This window comes from Vanacampus margaritifer, chromosome 6 (genome assembly GCF_051991255.1).
Source record: "Vanacampus margaritifer isolate UIUO_Vmar chromosome 6, RoL_Vmar_1.0, whole genome shotgun sequence".
In the NCBI taxonomy this organism is placed as follows: domain Eukaryota; kingdom Metazoa; phylum Chordata; class Actinopteri; order Syngnathiformes; family Syngnathidae; genus Vanacampus; species Vanacampus margaritifer.
The window spans coordinates 17,756,145-17,779,191 of NC_135437.1; the positions used below are offsets into that span (position 1 = coordinate 17,756,145).

The 23,047-nt window shown below is 41.5% G+C and overlaps 4 protein-coding genes and 2 long non-coding RNA genes across 7 annotated transcripts; 3 read left to right on the plus strand and 3 right to left on the minus strand.

Moving 5' to 3' along the window:
- The first annotated feature begins 25 nt into the window (after positions 1–25).
- On the plus strand, positions 26–1,543 carry LOC144053724 (uncharacterized). Its single transcript, XR_013294498.1, has 3 exons — positions 26–438; positions 533–667; positions 1,132–1,543. It is a non-coding gene; the product is annotated as an uncharacterized LOC144053724 (long non-coding RNA).
- Positions 1,544–1,722: 179 nt separating this feature from the next.
- Positions 1,723–5,549, plus strand: kti12 (KTI12 chromatin associated homolog). Of its 2 annotated transcripts, XM_077568465.1 has the most exons (9): positions 1,723–1,961; positions 2,505–2,556; positions 2,634–2,686; positions 2,828–2,883; positions 2,953–3,032; positions 3,119–3,278; positions 3,414–3,476; positions 4,777–4,845; positions 5,356–5,549. In XM_077568465.1, the coding sequence occupies exons 1-9, from the start codon at positions 1,811–1,813 to the stop codon at positions 5,497–5,499; spliced, it is 828 nt and encodes a 275-aa protein (XP_077424591.1). In that variant the 5' UTR covers positions 1,723–1,810; the 3' UTR covers positions 5,500–5,549. The 2 variants fall into 2 exon arrangements, with proteins under 2 accessions (XP_077424591.1, XP_077424592.1); XM_077568466.1 differs by lacking the exon at positions 4,777–4,845 and having other exon boundaries at positions 5,263–5,507.
- Positions 5,550–6,793: 1,244 nt separating this feature from the next.
- LOC144053179 (cholesterol 25-hydroxylase-like protein 1, member 1) lies at positions 6,794–7,994 on the minus strand. Its single transcript, XM_077567317.1, is given in 2 exon segments — positions 6,794–6,895; positions 6,897–7,994. Coding segments are annotated over 2 exon segments (537 nt in total). The 5' UTR covers positions 7,332–7,994.
- A 294-nt stretch (positions 7,995–8,288) lies between these two features.
- LOC144053718 (uncharacterized) lies at positions 8,289–12,906 on the minus strand. The gene is made up of 12 exons (XM_077568463.1): positions 12,813–12,906; positions 11,758–12,350; positions 11,449–11,508; positions 11,306–11,358; positions 11,076–11,220; positions 10,312–10,661; positions 9,969–10,197; positions 9,774–9,888; positions 8,874–8,991; positions 8,683–8,794; positions 8,504–8,616; positions 8,289–8,442 (listed from the first exon to the last, which is right to left on the minus strand). The coding sequence occupies exons 2-12, from the start codon at positions 12,337–12,339 to the stop codon at positions 8,376–8,378; spliced, it is 1,944 nt and encodes a 647-aa protein (XP_077424589.1). The 5' UTR covers positions 12,340–12,350; positions 12,813–12,906; the 3' UTR covers positions 8,289–8,375.
- LOC144053719 (cholesterol 25-hydroxylase-like protein 1, member 2) lies at positions 12,280–15,093 on the plus strand. The gene has a single exon (XM_077568464.1). It carries the CDS (start codon positions 13,869–13,871, stop codon positions 14,706–14,708), a length of 840 nt encoding a protein of 279 aa, XP_077424590.1. The 5' UTR covers positions 12,280–13,868; the 3' UTR covers positions 14,709–15,093.
- Positions 15,094–16,584: 1,491 nt separating this feature from the next.
- Positions 16,585–17,160, minus strand: LOC144053075 (uncharacterized). Its single transcript, XR_013294322.1, has 2 exons — positions 16,992–17,160; positions 16,585–16,909 (listed from the first exon to the last, which is right to left on the minus strand). It is a non-coding gene; the product is annotated as an uncharacterized LOC144053075 (long non-coding RNA).
- Between the last annotated feature and the right edge of the window lie 5,887 nt (positions 17,161–23,047).

A 23,047-nucleotide genomic window follows, 5' to 3' on the forward strand; every position in this document is an offset into this window, starting at 1 on the left:
TCCTGTCATGCTTTTTTTGGGGTGGCTCACTTGGAATGCAAATACTCTCATGGGCACTCTTTGGTCCTTGAAGTAAAGACAGAATATTTGACGCATCTTTTGTATCGGATCCCATTGGGTCGTACAAGACACCAATAAGCAAACCACCAGAGCGGTGACTTCATGTCATTAGAATATTAAGCCCATCCTTTCCCATTATAACTGCCCGTCTCCAAGCCCGGAGGGCATAAGCCAAAAATATTTTCATTGAATAGACATTTCACACTTAAGAGGAAGGAATGAGAGCCAAGTCGGTTTGGAGAGCTGGACTCCTCTTTTGTGTTATCTTCGTGTCTCACGTCGCCATGACGTCTTCAAGGACTCTTCATTCGAATCAGATGAGAAACAAAGATGTGAGGATGAAGATGCTGCCAAGAATAGGAGGAATGTGGGCAACAGGTAAGAGAGGTCACATTGTGTCAAGCTTAGAATACATTTGGCTTTTCTTTTTTTTCCTTTTTTTTTTTTTAATGATCTGCTTGTGTTGGTTTAGGTCATTTCATGGGTAAGAAAAGTGTTGCAGACAGTTCCCCTGTGGAGTCTTCCATCAAGGGCATGAAGGCAGACGACACCATGAAAGCTCTGCCCACCATCTTCATAATCAAACCCATAATTGGTCACAACACATGTCAGTTAAGTATGTCGTTAGAGTCAATATCACTTTTAGGTGCTATTCAGAACTCCAGTAAAATATATGTGAGCTTGCTGACAGGGTGGACATATTTGGGGCTAATGTTAGAATTCAATGAGATGATGATGGACTTTCACTTCACAAAATATTTTAATTAGCAACCTGACTGTTTAACAGATGCATTTCAAATTTCTTTCTTTCTTAAAAAAAAAAAATCAATTGATATTGCACTATGATAGAGTAGACATGTTCAGTTTCACCACATCTGACCACACACATGATGAAAATTACAAAACACGCGTGTAAATATTTTTCAAAACAAAGGAACCTCATTTTATAAGACCGCTTATAATAAGAACTTGGATGAATGAGCTGATTCTGAAGAGGCACTTTATAGTGATATTGACACATTTATAGTTGTCATGATTGTTTGCACCTGCAATGATGTTTATTGTTTCCAGAGGAAGGGGGAAAACCTGCTAAGGAACACGTCCAATACCGGCCCCACAGAGGCAGCATATATCATCTCACAACGACACAGATGGATGTATATTCATGTTTTGTAGCCCCATTGCTCAACGTGTGATTAACCTCCACAATTATATCACAATATCTATCATTGACAGTTTACTTCTTGTGTCAAATGTGCACTCCATCATACTCTGAAGTGTAATAGTGTTTCAGTTTTTTTTTGTGCCCCTCACATGTGACAGAATAGAAACACTTCACTTTGAACGTTGTAGTTTATTTATGAAATGTGTAATTTGTTATGGTGGCTTTTTCTAGTAGATGCTCTAACTAGCGGAAGAAATGCCTCGAATGAAGGAACATCATTATGTAATGTAAGTTCAATAAATAACTCTGTCTCAACCAGCTGGTCTTTTTACTCTATTATTTGGGGAAATGTGGAAAATAAATAAATACATTTTGCAATTAAATTCAACTTTAAAAAAGATACATTAATTTAATTAACTGGTTAAAATAGTATGCATTTGTTTTATTTTTGTCCGGGGTTTTCTTTCTCGCCTCCTAATGGTCAGAATAAACAGTTTATCATCACATCCGGGTCACAGTTGAAACATGACAATCCGCAACACTTCCTTTAGTGTAGCTGTTTCAACAACAAAATAATCACAAGTCATGCCTTTAATAGTTATGTGTGGTTATCCATGCAGTGGTAAAACGCGGAGGGCAGAGGAATTAAAAGTGTATTTCGAACAAAACACCGACAGAAAGGTTCACGTTGTGGGAGACTCGCCCCTGGCAGCTGAGAAAAACGCCGCGTATGCAGGCAAGTTAAGCTAGCAGCTGCTAACCATCATCGACCACAACAATGTTTAGCAAGAAAATACTATTAAAAAGGTTTTTTTTTGTTAATCGGTGTAACCGTTGGCTAAGTAAATGTTTTCATAAGATTGTGCGATGTTTTAGTTTTCTCTGCACATGATGACGCTGTTTATATGATTAGGGAAACTATTGAATTGATGGTATTTTGAACGGAGTCACGGTGCGCTAGCACTGGCGAAATCATTAGGCGCACGAATGCCCCCCTCTCCTCTCCACATTTATAAAAAAATAATAATTATTCCAATGACAACTTTAAATTCTGTCTGAGATATAAAATAATTAATTTAATAGTATTTTGAATCTGTTAGTGCAAAAAATAAAATTGTCCTTTGCACTGCACCAAAACAAACTACTACTATTATTTATTATTATAGCTTTATATTTCTACATGTCCTTAAAAAGAGAAAGCCAAACGTTGTGAAAGTGTCTACAAAATGTCATACAAATGCATTTGTTTGCAGTGAATAAGTGCGGTTTAATGTTGCAGATTCTGATAAGGAAAAACAGGTCAGAGCTACACTGAAAGCTGAAGTGGAAAGGTCGGTGCGCATGCAGACTTCTTTCATTTTTTGTTTTATTGTCTCTGTGCTTTTTAACGGGTGCTTTTATTGTTCAGGAAAGTCAACAAGGATGACATTGTTATATTGGATTCCTTAAACTACATTAAAGGTAATGGCAATGGCTGGATGATATGGTCTTGATATAAAATCTATTTATAAAAAAAAAAGACAAATTAACTTGAATAATCTCAACCCTACACAATAGTGGCCTTACCTAGTTTGAAAACCTTTCCACTTTTATACATTGCAGGTTACCGCTATGAACTTTTCTGTCTCATAAAACATGCACAGACACCACACTGCCTGGTAAGTATATCTAAATGCCAATTTGGAAATAAAACAGCATTGCAAGATGACAAGTTTTTTTTTTTTAAGGTGTATTGTTTGACGTCAGATGATGTGAGCTCAGCGTGGAACGCCAGCAGAGATGCAGAGGAGCAATATACACAAGAAATGTAAGTGAAGACATTTGCATACACAACATATGCATGTCTCAAACGTTACGTAACAAATATATTGACATTTGTCCTGTCATCTGTAGCTTGGACGCATTAATTCTGCGATTTGAAGCGCCAGACTCCAGAAACCGGTGGGACAGTCCACTTTTCAACATCCTCCGAGATGACACGCTTCCATTTGAAGCCATCGCCGACGCACTCTTCAAAAGGAAAGCACCGCCACCCAACCAGTCCACTCAAAGTGTAAGAACTAGCAAAATATAAACACAAATAAATTGATAAATGTTTAACTGTGAATAAGTTCTGACTGTCTTGATACTAAATAATGCTACTTATTCCATTGATATGAGCTCAGTTTTGTTGTCTGTGTCTTTGCAGCAACCACTCTCATCTGCAAACTTCCTGTACGAGTTAGACAAGACCACACAGGATGTGTTAATGGTACGTTTGGGATTTTTTTGCTCTCAAAATCCACGGCCTAACTTGGCGTTGACCACACGCATAAGGGTTTGTGGTCGCAAATTTATATATATTCTTCTCTGGAGAGCTCAGTATTGTTCATTCCGTAATTTTACCGATTTGACATGTCATCATCATTGCTCTCCCCCCCCGCCCCCTTTTTTTTTTTTTTAATTTTGTATGTGGGTGTGTATGTGCGTGCATGTGAGTGTGTATTCATTAGTTCACCTAAAACCTATTTAAAAAATCCCATACCGTTCACCTAAACCGAACATTTCCAGCCAGAGTCGTGAGGCCGTCAGGAGACCCGAGGAAGGACCAAAGAAAGGAAAGTGGTCGCAAATATCGAACCATTTTCCGCGCAAAAATCACTATTAACAAACCCCGCGCACTAGGGTAATCGTTCAGGATAATTTTTCACAAGTGCCAGAGAAGACATTGCTGATTAGTCATTGGTTAAGGTTCGTGGCTAACACTGACATTTTATCTGTTATATTAGGTGTACTTAACTACGACCGTTTAATGTGTTTTCTCTTGTTTTGTATCCTCACAGAACAGATTACCACAATAGTTCAAGGAGCACAGGTGGAAGTGGGGCCATTGATTAGTGGCCAGTTAATTAATATAATTAGTAACAGCTAGGATGCCAATGTGGTGGAGTGGAGAGAGGGAGAGAAAGAAAAAAAACGAGCAGCCGTATTAAATGTGACATGTGGGAAACTCAATTGAGTTCCCATGGTGCACTGTGGCTAGTTCCTAATTGCTTGTGCTTGTGTTTTACAACAAAGACGCTAAATGGAGTATTCCACTGTGGCTGAATCATTGCCTGATGATAGTTAATGTCAGTAATTTAAGGTGGCACTCTCACAGTGGGTAGTCGAGTCATAAAAGGCTCCCTGATTGTTAAAATCAGGCTTTGCTGTTTTTTTTGTACATAAACAAATTTTTAAGAAAATGATTAGACTTGCTGTGAACTCTGCAAAGCAACAAGTGTCAAATAAGTGAAACGTAAAAACTCGTCACAATTTTTTTTTCTTGTCAGAGGTACAAAACATAATATACAATACTTGATAGAATTAAAAAAATATAAATGAGGATCTAAAATAAAATTAATATATCCTAACGTAAGAAAATGATTGATAATATATTTAATAATTAAAAAAAAAGATAATTGTATTGCCTACTTTACTAACTTATTAGCTTGCCATTTACCTACCGTACTTTCTTTGTAGTGTTACTTCTAATGAATGTTTCTTCCCATGTACTTTCTTCCCTTTTTTAGGCCATTTTTAATGCACAAAAGACAAGTGTCCCCGGAGATCGTATTACAGTTCCAGGAGCGACAGAGAAAATATCCTTTTTTTTTTTCTTCTTCTAAACAACTCACATGAACATATGTCAGGCAACTATTTAATTTGAGAGCAGGGCAGGCCACATAATAGTGCGTCGCCTAATAGCTTTTTGCTGCCTCATCAAGTTCCGCCTCCCGTGGGAGAGACGGACGGTGTTGGCTATCAGCTGGCTTGTCTTGAAGGCTCTACGAATGAATAGGAATCGATTAAAGCAGCACAATGAAAGGCAGCTCAAGTGATCACAGCTGTCGTTAGAAGTTGAGCCATGTACAGAGCAAATTATACAGTTTAGTGGATTTTTATTGACAGCTAGAAAACTGATGTCACAAAATGTCAATTTGCTTCTGCATGATGTTTGATTTGAATGAAAACCAAAGTCTTTATTATGATGATTTTGACTTTTCAATTGTCACTAGAACGAATCAGCTAAGTGCCAAGTTTGGAGATGACTGGACCAAAACAATTCAGGTCATGACTTAAATCTGCAAGTCCTTAACCAGATGTCAAACATGGAGCTGACCAGTAGCGTCAACATGGCCGAGCTGCGCAAATTCCGCCGCCAGTTCATCAGCTACAGCAAGATGCACCCGACAGAGAACACGGGTCAGATTTCCAACATGTTTGTACAATATTTAAATAAAAGTCTCCATTGATGAATGTATATCACTGATTAAAATACAAGTATTTTTTTTAAAATTGGAAACATTGACTCAGCATTATTTTAAGTAACTCTTATTTGCTGCTTGGTGTTCTTTTGCTGAATTCTGCAAGTTAGTCATGAACATTTGGTCCAACTAAAGCTCCCTTCAGCACTTAGCTCAAGAAAACAACGTCCTTAATTCTAACCGTGTGCTTGACACAACCTTCTAAATCCTACTTTTTTTTTGCCCATTGTTGGAGAAACATGAATGATTTATTGGCTTGTAAAGATTTGGACTTATGTAAGAAGATCATGAGGAAAAAGAGTTTGCATGCTTACATGCTGTCAATGACTGCACTTTTTTTTTTCCTACTGGAATGAAGCACGAGTCAGCAAACAACAAGCTCGTAAGATGATGACTGCTCATATTTTGTTAAATGCACAAGCAAGCAGAAACTTGAAGCAATGACTGATGTTAAACTAATAGAAATAGTTCAAATGAATTTTTGACGTCTATAGCCGTCAATGGCATTGAATGAGTTAAATTCAATTAACTATGAGGTCATTATGTTTAATCACTTGAGTTCATTAAACTTAAAATATTAATTTGGGATTAACTTAATTCAATTGTGTGTTACCACTTGAATCAATTCAATTAAGTTGATCAACAATTCTCTTTTTAGACTTGAGTTGGTTTAGCAATTCTCTTTTTAGAGTGTACATGATCTAACTGTACTCCAAAAGGATAGCACTGAGGAGGATGGTGAAGATGTTTTATGTTTTCATATGTACCAGAAGTTGTAATAGGATAAGGTACATAATTGTGCACGGTACAATAATTACCACGCAAGACTGAATCACAAAATTTATAATACTGTGTAAGTGTAAGAAAAGGTTTACTTTGGCGCCATCTTGTGGATTTTCAGAAAATTAGCAAGGGAGGATATGCTGTTTTTTTGTTTTTGTTTTTGATGAACGAAAAGGAAAGGAAACAAACTGATGCCTTGAGTTATGAGTGACCCGACTTCTGAGTTTTTCGAGTTACGTACAAGCCGTCGTTTGGACAATTTTTTTTTCTTTGACTTGCGAGCAAAGGTTTGCGCTAGGAATGCTATATAGTGACAATGAACTCAACTCTGCTCATTTCACAACAAGCAGCTGTTTATTGCAACAACACAATAAGAAAAGACTAGTATTACTGCAGTTAACTGAGTCACCTGCAGTAGTTGAATAGAATGTTACTTTGCCTTTATGACTATTAACGCACAAATGCTTACAATATACAATGAAACACAATTTACATCATGTCAGTTCCCCTCCCCCCCAAAGATTCTGTCCCAGTGGCTAAAAAAGGGAGCATAGTTGCTGTTAGGCCTCTGATGGTGCAAGTCATGAGCAGGCGCTCCCCCCCAACAAGCCGAAAGGCACGAGCCGATTGAGGCCCCACGGAAGGTCATAGCCAATGTGGTCCTCCACAGACATCCAGATACTAAGCACCGTGATGCACCAAGTGGTCAGCGTGTGACACTTGAGCAGAATCGGGACGAAGAAAACGTGATTACAAAGGGCCGTCCGGAAGCTCCTCGCCATCATCCCGAGCGTGGGCCGCCGTCCCGGCTGGATTTTGTACTTATGAAACGAAGGCACTCTTTCTCCCAGTAGGTCCATAACTGCGAAAGGTGCGCTGAAGAAGACGTAGCTGGAAAAAGCAAGCAGGACCAGGAATAAAGGAGATTAGACGAGAGGCCTGCGGTGCACAAGAAGATGGTTCCGGAGAGGCTGCAGGAGATGATCGGAACGGCTGAAGGTGAGAGGACGCAGAGGCACCTTACTGATGTTCAACATCTTGATGCAAGGCACTGCTGCTGCTTTGGGAAGCTTAAGCCTGGAAAAATCCCTCTTAAGTGTGGATGTTTGGCTCAAGGGGCTTTCGTGTCAACACTCAAGCCAAAAAGATGAACTACTATATAGCACAATGCGCTGCAAAACATCAACAGTAGTAAATACACTCCACACTAGAGCACCTCAACTTAAATTCACTTTTAGTCAACTATTTTCTTAACATTTATTGAATGAATATTTAGTTTTCCCTCTCTAATGCGGTTCACTTTTGCACATTTTTTTTGTGCAATTTTGCATGCATTTTTTAAAATTAACATTTGAACATTGGAAAAGTTTTAATGAGAGAGAAATGTGAGAAAATGTAAATGCCGCCGAGAAAAGTATGTGCTGAGGGGTTTTACAGCCTTAAAACATTTGTAATAAATGTAAAAAACAAAGCTGACTACTTTGCAGATTTTACTTATTGCGGGTATTTTTTGGAACATAACCCCAGCGATAAATGAGGAAATGCCATATATTTTCTCATCCCTTTTATTGAGCATTTTATCTGTCACTTCTTAGAGTGGAAGTTAACCTTAAACATTGTCTAAACATGACATTCTGATTATTACATTTGTGGAATATGAGTTAGGAAGCAAAATCCAGCCATTTTTATCCATTTTAAGGGGCGGCCATTTTGCCACTTGCTGTCGACTGAAGATGACATCACAGTTGCTCAGGGCCACGAACCAATCACAGCTCAGCTGGGCCCTGAGCAACTGTGATGTCATCTTCAGAATACTTTATTTAGACTAGTGGGGCTGCATAGAACATGTTATTGTTAAAAAAAAAATGTTTGGGGTTGACTTCCCCTCTAATGGGGGAAGTGTGTAAATTTTAATCCCGCGTTAAAAGATTTAGTTGACCCACTGGAATGGCATGAAACAGGTTAATAAAGGTCAGAAGAGCTGTCACACCGAATGATCATTACAACATGATTTATTGGGGGAAATTAGAAACTCATTGAATTTCTGGGTTTTTTTTGTGTTCACAAAGTAACAAATTAAGCTAATGCTTTTCACTGGCCTTCCTTGAAATCGTCTTGTTGGTGTTGGCGTACTTCTGCCGATCGTTTCTGAAAAGACAAGACAAATTAAGTACTGCCAACTGAATGGTGAAATGTGCTTTTAAGATACCTTGACATTTTAATTTTGCTCCTGCAGCCCTCTCCTCCCTCCCAGTGGCTGGTGTGAGCACCTCTGGTCATCATGCTGCCACAGCTGATGCAAGGCTTCCCATTGCCGTACGGCTGCAACGACGACACAATGTTAGCCAGGAGCCCGTTTCAGTTCTACCGTCATCACGCCAAGCTCACCTGCTCTTTGGCGCAGTAGCCGCAGATCATCCTATTAGCGAGCTCCATGGGATGGTCCTGGTCCTCATCGTGGCACACGTCGCAAGGGTAAGCCCGGCCGCAACACGGGAACCTTGATGACGACGTGCGTGGAAAGGACATGGATGTACTCTTATGTTGAAAATGACAATAGAAAGAGTCAAGGTTGATACCTGAGCCAGCGATGGCTTTGCTTGTAATGCTTGCATGCTCCTTTTTCTGGTAGCGGCTTCCCCTTTTGAACAGCTGGATCTCTCACCGTTTTAAAATTAACAGTTGAGGCACTTGGACCTGCACAGGAAAAAAAAAAAAAAAACACACAAGATAGATCTGTAAAGTATATTTAGGGTTTTTTTTTTCAGCATGGACTTACAAAAGTTATCTAAAATATTTGTTAGACAGCGACAGTTGCTTTTAACCATGGAGAACCCACGGGGTCAAATTTGACCCCTATAAATTCTGCTACTCAAATAACAAAGACCTTTTTTTTTTTTTTACAAATTTAACTTCAAAAGTCCAGAGTGCCACTTCTGACCCCTGCATGGGGCCATCTAGTGGATGAATATTGCACTTGCATGAGCCAGAGTGGTGGTGACAAGATGGCTGGCAACATGCTGTTTTGTTGAGCTGGAAATCAATCCAAACAAAACCATCTTCTCAGCAAACCATCAGATGGTAAAATTGTGTTTTTTTTTTTGTTAATCTATTTCATATCATGTTGCAGAATGCCTAGGAGTATGTTTTAGATATATATTTTGATAAATTAGCAACTCTGAGCTAGTTCAAAAAACAAGGGTTAAAATTGAAAAAAACATATTTTGGTGTTCAGTGAATTTATAGCAGTCATTTAAGGTATAATTCATAATTTTCCAAAGAAGAAAAGGGTTCTTGGGTTCTCTAGGGTTATTACATCAGGGTGGGAGAAGTGCACTTAATAGTTTTACCACTGTGAGTAAAATGCAGCTTTTTCTTCTTCCTGTGTGGGCACATTGTAGTCAGACTGTTTCAGTTTAGTACAGTACAAGAGTTTAAACCTTGGCTAATCTGCCCGGAGAATGTAGGCGAGCTTTCACCTGTTTTGTTGCTGCGTGGCTGAATGTATTGGAATCTGGCGCTCTCAACCAACAGACTTAGCTTGCCGTGGCAGTTTTCACAATTGGTCTCTTTTGTTTGACCGTAGCAAAGGTTCTAATAAAATATTAAAAAATAGATTAATTAATGGAGGGTTTTTGGCGGTGTAATGATCTCGCTGTCGGGTGAGTCCGTACCTGGACAAAACTCTCCTGGGAGCAGCTGAGGCAGCCCACAGTGAGGTGACAGTCTTGAAGCACCAGGTCAGAGGGAACAGCGTTGTGGAGGTCCAGGTATCCCAACACGTCGCTGTAGTGGTGCAGCATGGAGGGTCTGAAGGCGGCGCTGATTCTCGCACTGCACTTTTCGCACTGAGCTACGCAGGCGGTCTTCCCGTTCAGCGTCAGGTCTGCCGTCACTTTACACCTGCGCACGGGAAATTAGTTGGTTGCATTTTTCAACCGCACAATCTAATAAGATCCTCATAAGGAACTTCAACAAATCCCTTGGGAGACTAGTTAATGGCAAATCCCCAGCTACCTGTTACATTGAAGACAAACAGTGATATTGAGGCCCACTGCGGTGGCCGTGTTCTCTCCCAGCGTCAGGCCAAGCAGTCTGACTTCCGTGCCTCTGCGGACGTCGCTGATCTTGATGTTTTCCACCAGGTGAGTGGCATCTTCATCCTCGTCCTCTCGCCGCTCGTCATCACAAGCTAAGCCTTCCCCTTCGGGGTTTCTCACTACATCGCTGGCCGCCTCTTCCTCGTTCGCAGAGTCAGGGTTGGTGTCGGGTGGATGATGGTCTGATTTTTCACACACTGTTGCCTGCAGATCCTGGTAGGGTATGAACTGCAGTCCGGCTTTTTCCAAATCAAGGTCCTTTTTTAACTGCAAAATTTTTTTTTTTAAGTACAAATAAAATGAAGCTCAACCAATCTTTTGGTAAAAAAAACTCTAAAGTTGAACAAAAGTTTGAGTAAAAATTCACTTGACAAGTGTCTTTTTTGAGCTAAATTTAAAAAAAAAAAGAAGCTAAATTTCAGTGCTAATATGTAGCATGATAGCAAGCCAAGTAACAAAATCGCTGAGGCCAAATGATAATTGACGCTACTCCTAATGAGAAGTGCTAACAGTTGGTTTTTAAAACATATAGCAACCAGAGGTGAGAAAAGTGTTACACTGATAAGTATTGTACATCTTTCTCTATTTTAAGGTATTATTTTTATTGAGAACTTTGAAATTGCTAACATCCAGACCGCAACAGCAATATTTTTCCACTGTACATGTACAACTACTGCTCACCTGTCTGGCTCCCTCCGTAAAAAGCTTCTCCAAACTACGATCAAGCCAACGGAGAAAAGGCCGGAACAGCAGCTCCACTTTTCCGAGTAGTTGATTAGTGGCATGCTTGGCCTGAAGCCACTTGAGCGATGCTTGCTGCACGTGCCTACCAAAGCCGCAGCACAATAACTGTCAATAATGCACCAAAGACACCTAATTCTGACAATAACTGAACAGGTTGCTTTTAATACCTTCCCATCACTTGAGGCAGCTCTTGATCCAACGGGATATCAAGGGTAAAAATCTAAAATGATTTGAAAATAGTAGTTTTTTTTTGCACAACTACAATGTCATCATATCATTGCAGAGTGGTATTAAAAGTTGTGGTCTTTACCTCTTGAGGATAAGTGTCTGGAAAGCTCACCATGATGTCAACTTCTTTCAAATCAAAAGGCTGCAAAGAGCATAAAAATGGATTAGTTGTGACTGGCGGAATCAACTTTTCATACAAAATAATTTAGACTGAATCAGCAACACCTCTGCTGATTGTAGATGAGAATTTAGACTCAATTTCTTCAAGACACAAACAAAAAGCCATCCAATTTCTATTGCACTTGTTGTCCTCAATAAGGTCAACAATATTGCCATTGACACTACGCCCTTCCTTCCTCATAAGGATACAGAGCAGAAAATAAATATTTACCCAGTCTGGATCAGTGGCTTCCACGGTGGCCCTGTAATACGTAACCTTGCCATCGCTTCGCTCTTGAATTATAAGACGGTCTTTGGGAAAACGCCTCTTTAGCTGCTTGATCTCTGTGTCTCGTAGCTGCACGGCGACGTCTTCAGTCAGCTCGCTCAGTTTGACCTCCTGGAGGACGATTGGCCGAGGCGCAGGTTCTCTTCTCTGCTCTGACAATTCTGTGCGGTCCCCCTTTGAGGGGAGCTGCGGTGGATGCCAAAAGCGACACCTGTCCTCCATCGTGCAGTGACCTGACAAAAAGTAGCGGCAGGTGCGGCGTCCTGCTCCTGAGGACGCTTTGGGCTTGGCAGTGAGGACATCACCATTCCCTTCCTGACCCACATGAGGGAGGGATGGGACATCAGCTCGGCAGGGAGTCGTGGTTGCTTCTTCCTGACCAGATCTAGAATCCTCTCTTATGTGCAAATATTTGCATTTGGCCCCAAAGTAACAACGTCTTCCCTGAGAGAAGAAGCGACAGAGCTGCTGTGTTTGACGGACCACCTTTGGTTCACACGTCTCCCCTCCATCACCATTCTCCATTGTTTTCACACCTGAATTAAAACAACATCGACATTTTGTAATGTTACTGACTTGCTTAGCTGTTTGCTTTATTTAATGGAAATCAATGTAACTTTATGACTACCAAAAGTCAGAGCAAAGTGCGACAATCAAGTTAAAACGTCTATAATTAATTTACCCAGACATCTACAGTTAAGTATGTGGCAGACTCTTGGTTGTCATAACATCTGCCCGTGTGTGTCAAATTTGAATGAACCTCATTTTTGGAGGGTTTATTTAAATAATCCTATGATCTAATTAATATAATAAGAGTGATAAACTCAATGAAAACAACTTTGCTAGCAGTCAGAGTCTGGTTGCTATGTACCCTGATTTCATTGTTACAGCAAGAAGCGATTACTTTAAAAATGTACGTCATGTTTTGGTCAGTGTATTCGTAAGACCATAACGTATCAAATGACAACTATATTCTCTTAAACGTCTGCAATTCTCACCGTGAAGTAGCTGTCAGGTTAGAGTGCGACAAGTGACGTCAGAGTGCGCGGCGTGATGACGTTGGAGATGTCTTCTCCGGGATGTCATTTTGACCACTTTCTGTATGAGAAACACTCTTTGTCTCCCCCTACAGCTTGGGTGTATTAAATGTTTCTCAAACGATAGCCGAGAACAGCAACCCCCCCCACCCCCTTCTTTTTTTTTTTTTTTTAAAGAATAATCGTTTTATCAAAATACATTCATGTTTGTCTTAGTCTTAAATTATACCATATACTGTATGTCATGAATTGGGACGACTCAGTGATAAGTTAGCCATGCGTTAGCTCACCTGCTAGTAATACAACTTTCTGTTTACGTTAAAAAAAATATAAATAAATAATTTTTTTTTTTTAAAAATCTGTTTACGCCAACTCGCTGTTAGATAACCTACGGCGCCTTTCGATGGACCTTGCATAAATCTAATCACTGTTTAATATTTTATTCATATTTAGTATTTATGAAAATGTATTTCGATTAAAAATAATGACTAATAATGATTTAAAAAAGCAAATTATTTTCGAGGTGCTTAAGGTCATAAAAGGCTTCATTAACCTGTGAGAAAATGTATGCATGCAATTACAAGTGCTCATGTCAATTTTTGTTAATCAACGTTAGCAATTCCAGTAAAAAACAACAACAACAAAAACTCACATACTATACTGTACAGATGTATTAAACGTAAGGAAATAATTTTCGGAATCCTCATTTTTACTTAATTTCTAAACTTATGTATAGAATAATTAAACGGAAGAAAATACTTTTCAGAATCCTCATACTACTCAATTTCACCATTAAAAAACATTTTGTTTCTTGTGTAATATGTTTTCCTGAGAGGTTTTGTTAGCATGCCTGACTCTTTAATTTTTTTAAATAGCTTTTTTTTGGCGCTAAAGAAATGTGACCAGCTCTCTTAAGTATATAAATAATTAGTGCACTTGGCTGTCACTTGATAGTACACACAGCGCAAAAGCAGGCACTTGTGGGCTGACATCTCTTAGGTGTTGTTTCAAGAATCAATGTTCCTCTTTGGTATGGCTTTTGCAACTACAACTTTTGATCTGTGGGGAGAAAACAAGGTTTTGCTTCAGCCTCTTTGGGACATACTGAGAGTTGACTACAAGGATTATCTTCGCTCTCCACTCTTCCCCGTTGTTCTCACCGTCTCATCCTACTTCATCTTGTGTCTTCCTTTCCTTGTGTGCGACATGGCGGGAGACAGGTGGCCACGGGTGCAGCGGTTCAAGATCCAGCCGAGACGGCGGCCCACGGTCTCCATGCTGCTGCACTGTGCTGGTGTCACCCTGTACAACCACGTCTTCCTGGTCCTCCCTGCGTCGGTTGCTCAGTGGATGTGGAGGCCGCCTGTGGAACTGCCCGACCTGGCTCCGTCCTCACTGGAGCTGATATCCGGAGTCCTGGGCAACCTGCTGCTCTTTGACCTCCAGTACTACGTCTGGCATCTGCTGCATCACAAGATAACGTGGCTGTATGTCACCTTCCACGCCATCCATCATGACTACTCGTCTCCTTTTGCTTTGGCCACTCAATGTCTGGGCGGGTGGGAGCTGCTCACCGTCGGCTTCTGGACCACCCTGAACCCCGTGCTCCTGAGATGCCACCTGCTGACCACGTGGACCTTCATGGTGTTGCACGTCTATGTCTCTATAGAGGCCCACTGCGGCTATGACTTCCCCTGGTCCATGTCGCGTGTGATACCGTTTGGCCTGTATGGAGGGGCCAGCAAACACGACGTGCACCATCAGAAACCCAACACCAATTTTGCGCCCCATTTCAGCCACTGGGACAAGATATTTGGCACTCATGCAGAGTTCAGCTTTGTTACTGCGAGCAAATAAGTACAAATGTAAAGTCAAGCTCAGAAACACTGTCAGCTAGTGGCCATGTATAAGAAGCGCTGAAATTAATAAGTGCAGTGTGAAATAAGCATAAGGTTAGCACCTGCTTGGTCAAAAATAATATATATGCTTTTGTTGTATTTGGGCCTCGAGATTTTAATTAGAATTACACATTTTTATAAAGTTTGAAAAAAACGTGACCGCTTTCATGACACCATGATACGGAAAGCAAAAAGCCTAAAAATAAATAAATGCATTCCAGCCTACATGTAAATGATCTTTGTGTCTGCAGTGGCTCACGGTGTCGATATGGTCGTTCAGTAACCAGAAGGTTGGCTGTTCGATCCCCGCTCTCCCGCTCATGTGACCTTGCACAAGGCACTTCACACACATTACATCCAGTGCTAATCACACTGTTGTATGGAAGGTACAAATGTTTGGTGGTGGTCGGAGGGGCTGTAGACGCACACTGGCAGCCACGCTTCCACCAGCTACTTAAATAGCTTACCTCCACCACAGTGTGAATGTGTGAAGGCACGAATAATGTGACCTCTGTGTAAGCGAGTGTCCACAAAAGCCCTATATAAGTCTAATGCATTATTATTATTGTTATCTTCAGCACAATTCAAATACAAGCTGTTTTTTTCCCGAGAGGTTGTGTTTTTTTCCCCGTTTTTTTCCACCAGGCATTTAATTAATTCTCACTTTTGCCCTGATGGTGGCGGTAATGTACAGAACGGTACTTTTCCATTAGAAGGCAAGAAGAAGAAATGAACGAACGTAAATACGTAAATAAGTGTCTCAATAAAAGAAGCAGATTTTATCATCCCCATCAAGGATTATCACCTGGCGGAAAAAGCCACAAGGTCTGTTGTTTTGATTACCAGGTGTGAAGTATTTAAGTATATTTTCTGAGAGCTTCGCGATGCCGCTGGATGGGAAAAGAGGGGGAGGAGGAGGGATTGGAGGAGGATGGGGGCTCTGGTGACGTCACGGGATACGTCATCGTCTCACCAGGAGCGTCCCAAATCAAATCGTGCTGAGCCTTGTGGACAGTAAATCCGTCTGTCTTATGCTGCCCCCAGGTGGCCAAGGCGGGCACAGCAGAAGGAGCTGAAAAATGATTCTTCAATTGATGCAATGTGTGACACATCACAACTGACAAAAACTGTTCGATTCGATCTAATTATGTTTTGAATGTATCTTCAGATATAACACAATATTGTGGAGTGACTTGGGCATTCAAGTTTATTGGACTCTGTGTGTAATATGTACGCATTTGCACTTGTGCGCAAATGCATATGCGATGTGTTCACAAAAGTGTTTGTTTACATATTGTAACGTTCATACGGAAGCATATGAAACTGTAGAATGTGTCGTCTGATGACGTCACTTGTCAGCGACACGCCCGTGTGTTTTTTTTTTGTGTGTGAACATTTTATTTACAAATAGCAAAGGCAATTTAAAACAAACAAACATTTTACAGGCAAATCCTTCAATAAACGAGGCCAGTCTTATTGCATGTTTGTGGTTAATTAGTATACAAAAAATAATTATAAGATTTCAAAGCGTTTTTTTTTATCCCTTACATTTGTCACAACACGGGTTTGTTGAGTTGATTATTATTATTATTAAATGTTTTATCCTTTTAATTCGATACATAAGTCCTATTAGAGGGTTACTTGAGTCATTTAGACATTTTCAGCAGTAAGAGGTAGACAAAATATTAACTTCTTACTTCTAAAAATGGCCAAATGACTCAAGTATCCCTTTAAACAGATTAGCATTTAAAGTGACATTATAAATACCACATTCCAAACACTCTTTCTAAGACATGTTTTTTTGTGATGAATATCAGTGAAAAGATACAACCATCTCTTTTGGAATGCCTTTATTTACTACTACTACGTGGTGATTGCAAAAATGACCAGAAGACAGCCAATCAGGAGCTGTTTGGTTACACCTTGATCCAATCGGCCTCGGAAACCCATTGGCAGGCCCGGTTTACTCGATCTCGGTATTCTGGAACCAGTACTTGATGGTGTAGAACAAGTTATTCATCGCATCGGACCAGGAATGGACGGTCACGACTTGGCGCCCCTCCCCATCCCAGTTGGGGTCAGCGTTGCTCCCTTCCGACTCGATATGGTAACCCTCAAAGGGTCCCTCGCCATTATCCGGGTAAGTATCCCAGAAAGGATCTGCAAAGAAAAAAAAGACAGGAGTCAGCACCCGTGGTAGATGGGCCAAAAGGCAGGTAGCAGATTGAGTGTGAGTGCGTACCTTCTGTTTCAGGACCCATGGGACAGCTGGACACGTCCATGATGACCACGGTCATCATCACCGCCATCATCATCATCGCCAACTTCATCATCGCCATCTTCATGTCTGGATTCAGTTGTGTGAGGAAGATCTTGTGTCAATGTGAGCTGCCGGGCCCTTTTTATATGCTTGCTTAGCTGACAAGCACGGGGGGGGGGGCGATGCGCACGTGACAAAAACAGTGTGAAAAGAGTAAGTATTTGTCCTTGTCGACTTCCCAGCATTGCCGTCATGTGTTCCACACAGGTTGTGATTTTGTATCGAGCTCAGGATGGGAGTTGCGATACGATACGATAAGATACGATATACTTTTATTTTCCCCGTGGGGAACTTTTTCCTGGAGTCTGTCCAGCTGCAGTTTGAGAAAACACCAGAATAGAAAGAGATGAAATTAAAATTAAATAAATAAGAAGTGCAGCAATAAGTAGAAGACTTCCCAGAAGTCTTCACAGGAGTATACATGTGTAGAGAAGTGCATTGCACACACCCATATACACACACACACATATACACACTTCTATATATATACATACACACACATGAGTATGTACACAACATTGCACCATATATCTTATTGCACTGAGTTAATGTCGGTTGTTAAGCAGTTTGATGGATGTCGGCAGGAATGAGTTCTTGTGGCGGTTCAGCCTGGTTCTGGGGGCCCTAAATCTCCTGCCGGAAGGAGATGGAACTCATGATGCAGAATGTGAGTCGGGTCATTAACAATTTTCTGTGCCAGTCCGGTGACGGACCGCTCATAAAGCATCTGTAGGGAAGGATGATTCCTGACCCCCATGATCTTCATGGCAGTCCGCACCAGACCGGCAATCCGTGACCTCGACTGCACAGTCAGGTTGCCGTACCAGGCCGCAATGCCGTATCTGATGATACTTTCCAATGCAGCCCGGTAGAACAACAGCATGATCCTCTGCTCCACTCCATAGACCCTCAGTCTGCGTAAGAAATAGAGACGCTGTTGGAGTTTGGAGCAGAGACTTCCAACATGTACCCTCCAGCTGAGTGTGTTGTCAATGTGGACCCCCAGATTGAACCCACCTGGCTGATGTGATTGTTTTTAATGACGACTGGCCCATGGTCACCAACAGTTTTTGGGATCAAATATCACCTCCTCTGTCTTCCCCACATTGAGCACAAGATGATTCCGGTCACACCACTGGACAAATTTCTCTATTTCTGAGAAATAGTCCAGTGGGCTAGCGCCGGCCTGCAGCTAGCTGACGATAGCTGTGTCATCAGAGAACTTAACTCTTTGACTGCCAGACGTTTTCAGAAAAGGGATGCCGTGGGTGCCTGCCGATTTAAGCATTTTGACTGATCTTTCAAGGTCCACAGACGATTATGTGTTTGGACTATGGAAACACACATACTACCAAATGAATGATTGGACTCTCATCTTTCATCAGAAAAAAAAGTTTGTTTCTACCTTATTCTGTTTTTCAGTAATCAACAATAGAAAATGGTTAGTTTCACCTCTGTTTTGAAACAAACGTCTTTTAACGTCTTTGGCACTACTCCCTAGGATTTTACTAAACGTTATTTAACGTTTTTGGCAGTCAAAGAGTTAATGATAAAGTTCTCAGGGTGTGATGTCACACAATCATTTGTGTACAATGTGAAGAGGACCGGGGAGCTGACGCAGCCCTGTGGGGCGCCTGTGCTTATCAATCTGGGTTCCGAGAGGGAGCTGTTGACCCTGACTTGCTGTGTGCGCTGTGTCAGGAAGGAGTGATACCACCTCGAGATGTACGGGTTCACATTCATCTCCTTCAGTTTACCCAAAAGCAGGTGCGGCTGCATTGTGTTGAACGCTGAGCTAAAGTCAACGAACAACACACGTGCATAAGCTTTAGGGACGTCCAGATGTTTGCTGACCAGGTGTGTGATGCTGTTGATAGCATCGCCAGTGCCGCGACCCCGCTTGTAGGCAAACTGAAGGGAGTCTAAGTGTGCATCCACCTCCCCCATGAGCCGAGTCACCATCAGCCTCTCGAAACACTTCATAACAAGAGGCTGAGTATCTGTCTTTGACTCAAGGCTAAAGGTCAATCTTGCTTTAAATGTGTATATTTAGCATCCTGGAAATTATTAGTACAACGATATCATCTGAGAGAGACATTAAGGAGAATGAGCCAGCAAATACAAATGTTTTAAAAAGCAGGTGTTGTGTTGTTACATTAGGGCGATATTTGCGTGTTTTGCCGATAACGAGCCTCCGTTTGCCGAAGTGTGTCTTTATTTTCATTGGAAACGTGAATGCTGAAATGCTGAATGGAAAAATATAGAAACGTGAAATCATATTGAACAAAAAGTTGTTGAAGTTAAGTTGAATGATGTTGAAATATTTGGATTGATATTAAATGCAATTGAACGATTTAGAATTAACTAGAAGGGTAGTGGCCAAATGCATGCATTGAATGATGTGGAATGTTTTTGGTGAAAATGTGCAATATGTGAGTGAAAATCTGGGAATTGAATGATTTAAACGATATGGAAATAGATAAAATTATATCGAATTGAATGACTTGAATTGGAACGATTCGAGCTCTAACCCAAACCAATACATCTTTAAAAAAAAATTGTACAACATTTTGGCACAACAAAAAAAATGGCATGTGGTAATTGGGGGAGTGTGACTTGAATGGGCTCAACATTTTTAATTTCAACTGAATTGTGGAACGTCTTCGATTGAATTTGGATTTTTGCCATGAATTGTGGGAAAGCGGTGAAAGTTAGGAATGAGAAAAGTAATAGCCCACAAAGCGTGAATTTTTGGAACATGTTGAAGTTGGAATGGTTTGAATCAGTTGAGAAATGTAGTTAAAGCACAAAAATGGTGGAGTAAAATATACTTGCATTTCATTGTGGTTTTGCAATTAGTTTAGTTTAAACACGGGGTACTCGTCAGGTGCAAGATTAAAAAAAAAGATCACAATAATGCATGCTGGAAAGGTCTTCATTTCTCAGGTCAGCAAAACATTACATGTGCATTTCTCAGGGCCATTTGTACAAATCGCAAAAGATCCCCTGCAAAAGTTATTTTGTTTCTCAAAATCCAGAGCACGCGGCTCAAAAGTAAACATTTGTTTCACTGAACATGTCAAAATGTGTCAGTGTGAACAAATCATAAAATTGCTTCGTCACGTTGTCAACCTAACAGTGCAGTCTGAAGGGACGCTCGAATGACAAATTCAGTGTTCTAAATTGAATCCACGTTTGATTTTTCCGCCGGCGTCACGCCAAAACCTTCGTGCCAAAATTAAATCCATTAACTTTTTTGTCTTTACAATATTTACCACATATAGTAACAACACCAATGTTGAGATCGCCGCAGACTCAAGGCTGACTTCCACACTCTTGCCTTCTAGAATGAAACTAGTTTTTCCACCATGTCAACTAGTGGCGTCACTATCAAATATTTTTTTAATTGATTATTAATCGATCGATTACTCAACCAATTATTCTTTCTGCATTAAAGTGTATTACAAAAGCATTCTCCCCCCATTTTTTACCGTTTATTAACCAGCGATTGGTACTTCCTATCTGTATAGTGATTAAAAAAAGGGGGATTGATGTTACCGATTTGGTTATTGTTTTTCAAAGTAAAAACAGATGTTTGCAAATGGCTGTATACAGAAATAAGTGAGCAATTACTGTCAATATGCTGAAATCTGTATCTGAATGAGTATGTGCCTCAGTATATATACATATTGAGTTCTTCCACATATTGACTCGATTCACAATCATATTACGTTCCCCTTCATCTGACCATTAGCATGGATTTTAAACATAGAAGGGCCAAAACATGTCTTCCGAAAATTTAACTGCACTAAAAAACTAGCCACCAGAGGGTGCTAGAACTGCACAAATAGAAATCAATCCGTTTTTTTTTCCTCCCATGTGCTGCTTTTAATATCGTGACATGATGACGACGATATATTGTGGCAGTTTTAACATTGCGATATCACAATATTGCCGTTATCGTTACACCCCAACTGTAAACGCCTCTCTGAAGGGCTGCAGGCCCGTCTCCACGGAGCTGCCCGTCTCGGGCGGCGGCGGCCGGCTGGCGGCTACCGTAGCTCCCCGGGGCGGGGCTCGGGACGCCCTGGGAGGGGGGTTCTTGCCGCACAGGAAGCTGATGAGATCCTCCCGCCGGATGGTTCTCCGCCGCTTCTTCACCCAGGCCATCACCTCCTTGTTCCGGCGCTGGTAGCCGATCTGGATCCCCAGGTCCTAGCTGCACTGGCGGGCCTCCATGCTCTCTAGACCACGACAAAAACAACAACACTTACTCATGCTCAGCACCGCCGCCCGTAATGACCCAATTCAACAGAATGTAAAGAATTGAATTTGCACTACGAAGCTATATGGCAGCAGCGCAAAGAAGACGGTCATAACTACCCAGTAAAATGAGATCATATTTGCTGTTTTTGCAGAGGATAAAGAATATATGCTTGGAAGTCTTGTTATATGCGCTAGCAGCACCATTTGAGTTCAAAAATCCATTTCTTACAGGATTTTAACACCCCAACAGCAATGTTAGTTTTCTATGCCCGTGTACAGCGTTTAGCATTAAGCTACCAAACTTTCCTCAGACAGTTCTGTGGTGCTTAGTTAAATGCATATCTTTATTCAGTTTAGTTTGACAGTAAACTTTCAGTTGGCTTGTAAAGTTCGGAAAGAACAAAGTGTTTGCGATTCAAATTTGTGCTCTCAAGGAAAAGGAAAAGGAAGCGTCCCATCTTGAATAACTCAAGTTACATGCTATGATATATAATCAATCTCTCAATAACTGCCACCTTGCACAGTAGAAATCAACACAATTACAAACAACCCACTGAGACAAAACAAGCACGCTAACCGTGGCCACACAACGTTAAACTTAAGCATAATTCATGTACTCACTCCTCCAGTTGTTTGTGAAAACCGCCACTTTGAACAATAGAAATAAACAAACAACTACAAATGATTTTTTTCCGATATCATGACTCACCTTTGTACATGTTAGTAACGGCAGTGGCTGCATTCTGGAAGAGAACCCAGAGGGAAAGACCTTGTTGCTGACATTCTCTGTCTGTGAATCACATTTCACACACATTTCAAATAAAATCTCACTTCCAATTGTTCTTCACCGATTTCCTCCTTCATTTGTACAAAAAGCAATTAACATTCAACAAGGCAGATTAGAGCCCAATTGATTCGGTTAGTCTATTTTTATCAGCCGCTTTTCAAAATAATCACGATAGAGTAACTTCTGCTCAGTAATTGGAGTCACTGAAAATGTCATTGTGCCATTTGGCCAACAGATGGAGCCAATTCAATTTGATCTCCCCTCCAATTTTAATGCACCACACAACTGGGGGGGGGGGGTTCTGGGGGCGGCTGGGGCTGGGCTGGGGTGGATGGGGGCGGGAGGGGGTCGTGGGGGGAGCGGGGGCTGTGGACCAGTGGGGTGCCTGGCGTGCCTGCAGTGCCCCGTCCTGCTGCGTTGGGTTTGGGGCGCGGGCCGCGTTGGGGTGGGGGGCGTTCCTGCTCCTGTGTTTGCTCTCCGGCCGGTGGCCCCTGCGGGGCCCGGGGGTCGTCCTTTGGCGCTGCCGCGGCCTGGGGGGCCCTGAGGTGTTGCGCTTGCTCTGTCCTAGCGGGGGTCGACGGCTCCCCTCTTTGGTGGAGATTTTCATGCATGCCCGATCCACCTCACCAGCATCTATCGAAACTCAGACACAATCTGCTTCTTCCTCAGGTCATTGAATCTGTGGAGGCTGGTGTCTGTGGATCTCACTCTGCTTCGTCTGTCCTTCCTACCTTTCCTCAGTCTCTCCTTTGGGCCCTTGAGGTCTCCCTGATTTGTTGGAATTTAGATGTCTCTGGGGTTGGTGAAGGACTCTGGTTGGTGGCCTGGTGGGTGATGTCTGGTCGGTGCTGGACTTCACTTTCCTTTCTTTTCTTTGGTCCTTCTTCGGGTCTCCTGACGGCCCCACGACTCTGGCTGGATTCTG